Genomic DNA, 10818 nt, shown 5'->3' on the forward strand with positions numbered 1-10818 from the left:
CCTTCTGGGCCATCCGAGGTTCTCCTGCTACTTTGAAAAGGAAGCAGAACTCCTGTAACTGATGTCGCTGAATGAGAAGCTAGGCTAGAATAAACGGACCTGAGGCGAAAGAAGGTACTAGGGTGTATGGGGTGTAGGGTGAGTCGGTACGAGGTGGTACTAGGGTGGTACTGGTGTGGAGGTGGTACTAGGGTAAATTACTGGTGTGGACTAACGTGGTACTGGGTGATACTAGGGTAATCTGTGTGTACTAGGGTGATACTAGGTTGTACGTAGTAATTGGTGTGGTACTAGGGTGGTCAAGGTGGTAACTAGGGGGTAAACTAGGTGGTACTGTGTGGTATAGGGTGACTACTAGTGTGTACTGAACTGTGGATGTGACTGGTAATACTGTGGACTAGGGTGTACTAGGTGGTACTAGTTATGGTGTGGTAACTGGTGGTACTAGGGTGTTACTAGTGGGTACTAGGTGTACTAAGTGGACTGTAGTTACAGGTGGTACTAATGGACTAATGGACTAGGTGGTTACTAGGGGTGTACTAGTGTACTGTAGGTAGGGGTACTACTGGCGGTACTAGTTTACTAGTGGGTTGATAAATTATAAATTCCCAAAATTCCAGAAGTCCTGGTAGGAATATTCCTGGAATTTAGAGGGAATACGCAGGAACACCGGTAATCCCCCCAACCAGAATGTTTGTAAAACCTGGGAAAGACATTTGCTGGAATGTTGCTGCCCTAGTTGGTTCTGGTGATATTCCACACAGAAACATTTTACAGATTCAAACATTTCCCAAAAGTGGAAAAACAAACAACAGAGACAGAAACGTGAGACAGTATAAATGATTGTTATATAATTGTTAAGTTATGAACACATCCACTGCAATGGGCTATATGAACCACACACTACCTCTCAACAAGGTAAGACACAAACTAACTCTGCACAGTCACCTCATCCACTCACTGGTAGGTATTGGTGAGCTCATCACCGCATCCACTCACTGGTATGTATTGGTGTTGCACATCACCTATCCACTCACTGGTAGGTATTGGATGCTCATCACCTCATCCACTCACTGGTAGGTATTGGTGATGCACATCACCTCATCCACTCACTGGTAGGTATTGTGATGCCATCACCTCATCCACTCACTGTAGGTATTGGTGATGCACAGCACCGCATCCACTCATGGTATGGGATATGGTATGCACACACCTCATCCACTCACTGGTGGGTATTGTGATCTGACAGTCACCTCATCCACTCACTGTAGGTATTGTGTGACATCACCTCATCACTCACTGTAGGTATTGGTGATGCACAGCACCTCACCATACTGTAGGTATTGGCGCCACACTCATCACTCACTGGTAGGTATTGGTGACGACACACCTCATCCACTTCACTGTAGGTATTGTGATGCACACACCTCATCCACTCACTGGTAGTATTTGGTGTGCCATCACCTCTCACTCACTGGTAGGTATTTGGTGCCAGTCATACCTCATCCACTCACTGGTAGGTATTGTGTGACTTGCACACACCTCATCCACTCACTGGTACAGTAGGTTAAGCATTGTTTCTGCCTTTTAAAATATCACAACAGTGCTTTCTTTGAATAAAGGTTTGGATCGTCCAATTTTCAAAGGTCTCTATCGTTGTTATTGCAATGTAGGGCAAACTAGACACACTAAAAAAAAGAACATTTGGCTTCATTGACACGTTACCCCCATATAGACATTGTACTGAAACACAGCTGATTGGCTGAAACAATAGTGGTCGTCTATACCAGTGGTTCCCAAACTGTGGGCCCCCCCGCCCCCCAACCCTTTTTGAGTCACTCAAATATCACATGAATCCACATTAGACATGACAAAATTGTAAAATAATTGTGAGAAAATGAGCATTTAAACGCAACATTTCCTTGTCATATGACAAACATGTGTAGAACTGCAGGAAATAAGCTTTTAAACCTGCTAAATTCTCTCGCCAACAAGCGGGGTGTCAACAGTTTGCGTCATGAACAGTGCTTGTGCCATAGGGGGGGGGGTACGGGACGGGGGGCGTGGGATGGGGGGGACGGTACAGGATGTTACCCAACGCTGGAGAGGGGGCTCCGAGTGAAAACGGTTGGGAACCCCTGATCTATACCGACAACAGAACACAAGGACAATTTATTATTATTGCAAATCAAAGACGTGAAAGTCGATGCCAAACCATTGTTGACAACCGCAAAGCTAAACCCACGAATAGGACAACTGAGGTATTTCAGATTAGACTCAGACACACACACACACAGGGACACGCGCAAGTGCGCTCACACACACACACACACCCTGCCATCTTGCTCTGCATATACATACAATGTGACCATTATGTAGAGAGGAAGAAACTGTACCATATGCTATCCCTTACTGTTGACACTGTTTAATCCATAGGACTCTGGATGGATGGCTTATAACCGTTACGTGACACGTATCCCAGGACTGATGAGGGGGCGGTTCCCCTTACCGTAGTTGATCGTTATTCCATAGGATCTGATGGGGATACCGTTACTGTGGACACTGTTTATCCAGGACCGCTGGATGGTTATAACGTTACTGTGACACTGTTTATCCATAGACTGATGGATGGGTTCTAACCGTTACGTTGACACTGTTTAATCCAATAGGACTCTGGATGGATGGTTAACGTTATGGTTGACAACTGTTTACCATAGGACTCTGGATGGACTGGTTCTAACAGTTACGTTAACACGTTTTATCATAGACCTGGATGGAGGTTCTAACCGTTTACTGTTGACACTGTTATCCATAGGACTCGAGGATGGGTTATAACCGTTGGTTGAACTGTTAATCATAGGCTCTGGATGATGGTTATACGTACGGTTGACACGTTTATTCCCTAGGACTCTGATGGATGGATAAAGACGGCTGTGACGAGACTGTATATTCCATAAACTCTGGATGGATGGGTTAACCGTACTGTTTGACACTGTTTATCCATAGGACTCTGGATGGATGGGTAAACCAGTTACTGTGACACTGTTTATCCATAGGACTCTGGAATGGATGCGATTAAGTACACGGTTGACACTGTTATTCCCATAGGATGTGGATGGATGGGTATAACCGTTCTGTTGACACGTTTATACATAGGACTCTGGATGATGGTTCTAACCGTTACTGTGACATGGTTTATCCATAGGACTCTGGATGGATGGTTATTAACCGTTACTGTTGAACTGTTTAATCTCATAGGATATTCTGGACTGGATTGAAGTTATAACCGTTACGGTGACACTGTTTAATCCATAGGACCTCGGATGGATGGGTCTAAACCGTTACTGTTGACACTGTTTATCCCATAGACTTCGATGGATGGTTCTAACCGTTACTGTTGACACTGTAATCCTAGACTCTGGATGGATGGGTTTAACCGTTACTGTTGAATGTTTAATATAGGATTGCAGAGTGATTTATTAGTTAGAATTTATGACACGTTTAATCCAGGACTCGTGGAATGGATGTTTACCGTGTGGAACATCGTTATTCCATAGGATCTGGATGGATGGTTATAAACCGTTACTGTTGACATGTTATTCCATAGGACTCTGGATGGATGGGTCAACCGTACTGTTGACACTGTTTATCTTAGGACTCTGGATGGATGGGTCTAACCGTTACTGTTGACACTGTTTATTCCATAGGACTCTGGATGGATGGGTTTAACCGTTACTGTTGACACTGTTTATCCATAGGACCTGGATGATGGGTTTCTAACCGTTACTGTTGACACTGTTATTCCATAGGACTCTGGATGGATGGGTTATAACCGTTACTGTTGACTGTTTAATCCATAGGACTCTGGATGGATGGGTTTAAACCGTTACTGTTGACACCGTTAATTCCATAGGACTCTGGATGGATGGGTTATAACCGTTACTGTTGACACTGTTTAATTCCATAGGACTCTGGATGGATGGTTTAACCGTTACTGTTGACACTGTTTAATCCATAGGACTCTGGATGGATGGGTTCAACCGTTACTGTTGACCTGTTTATCCATAGGACTGGATGGATGGTTAACCGTTACTGTTGAACTGTTTATCCATAGGACTCTGGATGGATGGGTTAACAACGTTACTGTTGACACTGTTTAATCCATAGGACTCTGGATGGATGGTCTAACCGTTACTGTTGACACTGGTATCCCAAGGACTCTGGATGATGGTTTAACCGTTACTGTGAATCTTTATCCATAGGACTCTGGATGGATGGGTCTAACCCGTGATGTATGTTAGCGACTGGTTTAAATCTAGACTCTGGATGGATGGGTTCTAACCGTTACTGTTGACACTGTTTATTCCATAGGACTCTGGATGGATGGGTTATAACCGTTACTGTTTATTCCATAGGACTCTGGATGGATGGGTTATAACCGTTACTGTTGACACTGTTTAATCCATAGGACTCTGGATGGATGGGTTATAACCGTTACTGTTGACACTGTTTATTCCATAGGACTCTGGRTGGATGGCTTCTAACCGTTACTGTTTATTCCATAGGACTCTGAATAGATGGGTTCTGTTTGGGTGACAAGACACCAGGTCCCATATTCATTAAGCCTCCCAGAGTAGGAGTGCTGTTCTCAGATCCACTTTGTTAAGACTATAATGAATGGACTAGGGGGGCGGGGGGGACCGGATCCTAGATGAGTATTGCTCCTCTGGGACGCTGTATGAATACAGGTCCCCTGAATCTCAACAGTATGTCTTTTAACCCCAAAACTATAGGACAACATAATGCCATGGTAGGGACAGACAAATAACCACTGTGGAAGTACAACATAGTATTAATGAATATATGTTGTACAACATAGTATTAATGAATATATGTTGTGCTTTTACATATGAATTAAAAAGAACGCATCTCATTGTAGATCACCGTCATCACGCGATGGGACCTCTGATGACTCGTGACTTAACCAGGAACTAGAAATATCCCTTTCACATTTAAAACGTTTGGTGTTAACAACGACGTGTTACAGTTTTGTCGGCAATATGGCGCCCGGTGGACAACCATGACGGGTGTAACACGCCTGCAGTCTCATACATGAGGTGATCTTGAAGGATGTTGCTATATCGACGATCTATCAACCCGTTTAAAAACCACACAGCCCTTTCAATGTCAGATTGACTGAACCAATCATGACAATACTAAAGGTCATTTCCCCTTAATATGACGTAGGACCAGTGACTCTCCCTTCGACCAACAGACGGTTCACGTTCAGCCCCCCCCCCCCCCCCCCACCCAATGTCCGTGCACTTAAAGTAACTTACCAAAGTGACAAACCGTGCCATAAGGAAAAAGCGCAAAATATTGCTTCATGGCATTTTGTGAAAATTATATAAAATATTTTCTATATAACACTTTTATAGCCTTGGCTTGTAAATTCCCCATCATCACATTCTCTATACACAAAACACACACAAACTGATTTTTTTTTTTGTTTTTTACACAATATACTAATCTTATTTTTGTTCCTCATTTTTGCTATGTACTGTACATTGGTATCTAATGTGCAAATTAATAATTTAAGTTGTGTAAAACTCTCAAATGAATACAAAATCATATTTTTTTTTAACATTTAAATGGTGAGAGTCCATGAACCACGACACAATAAAAAGGATCCCAAACGTATTATATCAGGAGGGTTTGAAGAGCGTTCTCTCTGTAGATATTTAACATCTTTGGCCAGGAGATTTCATGTTATTTTGTCGTTGTTAATAACCCTAATGGGTAGCAACACCACAACAGCCCCTGTAAAATAACAACCAAGTAATCACTGCTGATGAAAACACTTCGGTTTATCTAAGACCTGTAGAATGTAGAGGAAAACATTAAATACAAATATTTTGTGAGGCAGACCAAATCAAACTAGCATTGAAACAGTCTCCCTGCTCTCCCTGTATAAGGAGTACGATTCATTAAAACCAATTCGATGTGTGTTGTTGTTTGTTTTCGTTTAAACCATGTGATCAATGTGAGTGCACACTGCAAACTTAACTTACAAAGTGCATTTTCACCACACGAAACGGTTATTTTCTTTAGTGTGGGTTTCTTTGCGTTCGACTGAATATCCTGCCTTTGTTGTCTATTGTCTCTCAGCTGCGCCAGAGGATTTGAACTCTCTACTGAAGCCAACATGAGTGCATAGACAACAGAAAGGGTTCACAGTGAGTTGCCTTTAGGACAATTATTGATAAAAAAAAAAAAAAACCCTGTTGAAGTTACTAACATATTGCTTTGAGAAGTTTTTTTTGAAAGTTGGTTGAGGTTTTAAATCAAAACAGTCCAGTTTAAGTTTGAAGTAGGCTTAAGTTTAAGTTTAAGTTTTGAACCACTGCACAACAAATGCAATTTTGCTATTTTATGTGTAGTGTATGTGCCTGAAATGATATCTGAGTTTGCCATTCAAGTTGTGGGCAAAAAAAACACAGACATTTCCCATAAACGAACTAAAAGTTGAACCAAATTATATATTTTTTTAAACGAACAAAGTTATAAATTCCTGCTGGCCAAAGATGTTAAGTGGACAGAGATCTACCCTGCTTGTCATCAAGTAGTTGTGTCCTTTACAGTAGCCTACTGTACTGTACACTGAGACAGAAGAATGACAGGAATCAAACGTTTTAAACAGAGCAGGTGATCACCTGGCTCTGAGCATGTTTGTCTGTCTGTCTGTCTGTCTTGATGTCCCAACGTCCACAGACAGTCTATTGAGTAGACCTGTTCTATCTCCTTCTCTACGGACACAGTTCTGTTGTCATTCTGTTGTGTTGCGTTGTCAGCAGCAGGATTTGCAGTACCTGTAGTGTGATAGATAGTACACCAGGCTAGAGTAGCAGCACCTCTGGCTGGCGCGGTACCAGGGGCTATCCAGGCCGACTGAGGACCTTGGCCTCCTCTCCTTGTGTTTCAGATCCTCCTTGAAGCAGTAGGAACAGTAGTTATCTGTCTCTGGTCGCCCGTAGAAGGAGCATTTCTCCTCTTGCATCCCTCTGCTGCAGACAGTACACCAGGCAACCCCCCCAGCGCTACCCATCTGACTTTTGACCTTGTCGACCCCGAACCCGTCCTGGTGACGCTACTGCTCCCCCAGGTCTGAGGCAAGTCGACGTCGGCGAACTCCAGACAATCCTGTATGTGACACTAGCGTTGAAGGAGCCGCTTGAGCATATGGCTTCGCCCCCGCATTTGGTAGGCGGGTATAGAGATACGCACAGGCGCTCAAATGGTATGCTGTAGGGGCGACCGTTGGTGGCCGTCGTGACCGACCCGGGTGGGCGTGGTTGACCCCGGTGCCCAAACGGACCCCAGACAGGCGGGCTGGAGAGTAGCTCTGGGAGGACAGAGAGCGGTTCTGCTGGGGGTAAGTGGCACAGGTCTTCAGGGTGCCCACCAGAGGAGGCTTGTAGCTGGGCTGGGGGTCGTCCGGCTGGAAGCTGGGTGCCTGGAGGGCCTGGAGGTTGACGTCTCTCAGGTGGATGATACTGGACCTCTGGATGGGAGGGGTATGGCTGTAGTGGGCTGACACTGGGACTGCAGTTGGGACKGGGCCGGGGACAGGGGGGACGGACCCCGGTCTCCTGGTAGCACCGTTGCTGGGGGAGGAGTGGGGCGAGGGGCTGTGGCGGCCCTGCATCTTCAGGGCAATCTGTGGGGGGATGTGAGGGGTATGGCTTTGGTGGTGTCTGGCTGGGGAAGAGATGAAGTCCTGGGGAAGGGGAGTAGGAGGAGGAGGGCAGGAGGGAGGAGGAGGAGGGGTGCGGGTGTCTCGCTCCCTCTCCCTCTCCCTTTCTCTCTCCCTCTCTCTCTCCCTCTCCCTCTCTCTCTCCCTCTCCCTCTCTCTCTCTCTCTCCCTCTCCTTTTCTCTCTCTCTTTCCTTCTCCCTCTCTCTCTCCCGGTGAGGGGCGCTCTCCTGCTCTGGTTTCTTCAGGGCGTTGGAGGACCCGTTGGTCGTAGTAGTCGTGGTTGTAGAGTTTGCTGCAGGTTTCTTCTCTCCTTCCTTCCTCTTAGTCTCCTGCTCGGCAGAGAAGCGCTCCTGAGCGGAGGTCAGGTAGAAGGAGATCATCTCCTCGTGGAACTGGTGGCGATGGGAGGTGAGGAGAAGGCCAGCGAAGATGAACTTCCTCTCGCCCTGCATGGCGGCTCTCAGTATGTTGAGGCTCAGCTTGACGTCTGTGCTGTACTTCCAGTGCTCCGACAGGGCCTTATCCCCCACCAGTCTGGCCAGGAGACCCCCCCTGTCCCTGTCCCGTTCCCCGGGAGGAGAGGGCACGCCTGGGGGACGCTCGGTGGGAGACGGGCTGGTGGTCTTGTCCGAGGAGAACGACGTACTCGCMGACTGGCCCTCCTTCTCTCCTCCTCCTCCATCCTTCCGTGCTTTCCCCTCCTTTTTCTCCTTCTTCTTCTCTACGTTATTCTCTGTCCCTCCTCCATTGCCGCCCCCTCCTCCTCCGTTGCCGCCCCCCACTCCTCCGTTGTTCCGGCCGTTGCCTCCAGAGTTGGAGCGGTTGATCTTTCCGTGGACCAGCCCTCCCAGACCTCCCATGTTCTTCTTCAGCTTGATACCCAGGGTCTTGCTGAAGCTGCCTAGCTTGTTGGCCACAGAGTCCGTCCTGTTCTTGTCCTTGTCTTTACGTTGTTGCTGCCTCTCCGTCTTCTCCTTGGGATCCTTGTCCTTGGTGGAGACCTTGCCGTTGTTGACGTTGGAGTTGCTGCAGACGGAGTCKCGGTCGGAGTCCATGGAGTCGGCTAGAGACTGGGCGTCATCGCCCCCGTGGGACGCCGTGGGAGACTCCGGCTGGGCCAGGGGAGCCTGAAGAGAGAGAGGGAGGGAGGGGTGAGAAGGGATGGAGAGGAAGCACAATCAGTAAATGATGTTGATCTGTCTAATCTACTCAATTTCAAGACTTTGACAGCAAATTGTAGTTTTCTTTATTCTTTGTATATAGACAGTAAGGTGCTGGGGAGCTGGCAGTACAACACGCATGCAGAACAACCTATCAAATTCATTTACAACAATTACTTGCTGGCATTAGCCAATCAATGTGGAAAAGAAAGAGGAGAGGTACCCTGGTCTCAGATGGTATCCTGATCCATGTTACGTTCATGTAGTTATGCAGCAGGYTCAGTTTGGCTTCCAGAGACAGGATTAAACTGAGGGGGGAGAAAGGTTACGAACATTAGGGGCGGCAGGGTAGCCTAGTGGTTAGAGCGTTGGACTAGTAACCAGCAGGTAGCCTAGTGGTTAGAGCGTTGGACTAGTAACCAGCAGGTAAGGTAAGCCTAGTGGTTTTTAGAGCGTTTGGACTAGTAACGCACAGTAGCTAAGTGGTTAGAGCGTTTGGACTAGTAACGAGCAGGTAGCCTAGTGGTTAGAGCGTTGGACTGTAAACAAGCAGGTAGCTAGTGGTTAGAGGCGTTGGACTAGTAACGAGCAGGTAAGCCTAGTGGGGTTTAGGAGCGTTTGGACTAGTAAACAGCAGGTAGCTAGTGGTTAGGCGTTGGACTAAGAAACAGCAAGGTAGCTAAGTGGTTAGAGTGTTGGACTAGAACAGCGGTAGCCAAGTGGTTAAGGTGTGGACTAGTAACAGCAGGTAAGCCTTAGTGGTTGAGCGTTGGACTAGTAACAGCCGGTAGCTAGTGGTTAGAGCGTGTTGGACTAGTAACCAGCAGGTAGCCTAGTGGTTAGAAAGCGTTGGACTAGTAACCAGCAGGTAGCTTAGTGGTTAGAGCGTTGGACTAGTAACCAGCAGGTAGCTAGTGGTTAGAGCGTTGACTAGTAACCAGCAGGTAGCCCTAGTGGTTAGAGCGTTGGAACTATAACCAGCAGGTAGCCTAGTGGGGGTTAGAGGCCGTTGGGACTAGTTAACCAGCAGGTACAGTGGGTTAGAGCGTTGGACCTAGTAACCAGACAGGTAGCCTAGTGGTTAGAGCGTTGGACTAGTAACAGCAGTAGCTTAGTGGTTAGAGCGTTGGACTAGTAACAGCAGGTAGCCTAGTGGTTTAGAGCGTTGGACTAGTACCAGCAGGGTAGCCTAGTGTTAGAGCGTTGGACTAGTATCCAGAGGTAGCCTAGTGGTTAGAGCGTTGGACTAGTACAGCAGTAGCCTAGTGGTTAAAGCGTTATAGTACCAACATTAGTTTGGCTTCCAGAGACAGGATTAACTGAAGGAGAGAAGGTTTAGAACATTAGATATCACAAGTAAATCTGGATAATAAATGCTACGCTTTCAAGAAATATAAACTCAACACAAAACAAAAAGAACGTCCCTTTTTTCAGGACCCTAATTTTTAAGATAAATTCGTTAAAAATCCAAATAACTTAACAGATTCTTCCATTGTAAAGGGTTGTAAACACTGTTTCCCATGATTGTTCAATGAACCTAAACAATAAAATGAACATGGACCTGTGGAAAGGTTGTTAAGACACTAACAGCTTTACAGAAGGTAGGCAATTTAAGGTCCATTATGAAAACTTAGGACACTAGAGGCTTTCTACTGACTCTGAAAAACACAAAAGAAAGATGCCCAGGTCCCTGTTTATCAGTGTGAACGTGCCTTAGGCTGCTGCAAGGAGGCATGAGGACTGCGATGTGGCCAGGGCAATAAATTGCAATGTCTTGTACTTTGAGATGCCTAAGACAGCACTACAGGTAGACAGGACGGACAGCTGATCGTCCTCGAGTGGCAGACCACGTGTAACAACACCTGCCCAGGATCGGTACAATCCGAACATCACACCTGCGGGAC

At 46.3% G+C, this 10818-nt stretch overlaps 1 protein-coding gene and 1 long non-coding RNA gene across 3 annotated transcripts; both read right to left on the reverse strand.

Moving 5' to 3' along the window:
- Positions 1-1049: 1049 nt before the first annotated feature.
- On the reverse strand, positions 1050-2460 carry LOC139026627 (uncharacterized). Of its 2 annotated transcripts, none has more exons than XR_011478479.1 (2): positions 1541-2460; positions 1050-1137 (listed from the first exon to the last, which is right to left on the reverse strand). It is a non-coding gene; the product is annotated as an uncharacterized lncRNA (long non-coding RNA). The 2 variants fall into 2 exon arrangements; XR_011478480.1 differs by lacking the exon at positions 1541-2460 and adding an exon at positions 1426-1455.
- Positions 2461-7147: 4687 nt separating this feature from the next.
- On the reverse strand, positions 7148-9269 carry LOC139026628 (OTU domain-containing protein 7A-like). The gene is made up of 2 exons (XM_070441959.1): positions 9138-9269; positions 7148-8881 (listed from the first exon to the last, which is right to left on the reverse strand). The coding sequence occupies exons 1-2, from the start codon at positions 9174-9176 to the stop codon at positions 7148-7150; spliced, it is 1773 nt and encodes a 590-aa protein (XP_070298060.1). The 5' UTR covers positions 9177-9269.
- Positions 9270-10818: the final 1549 nt, after the last annotated feature.

This window comes from Salvelinus sp. IW2-2015, unplaced genomic scaffold (assembly GCF_002910315.2).
Source record: "Salvelinus sp. IW2-2015 unplaced genomic scaffold, ASM291031v2 Un_scaffold5297, whole genome shotgun sequence".
Lineage (NCBI taxonomy): Eukaryota > Metazoa > Chordata > Actinopteri > Salmoniformes > Salmonidae > Salvelinus > Salvelinus sp. IW2-2015.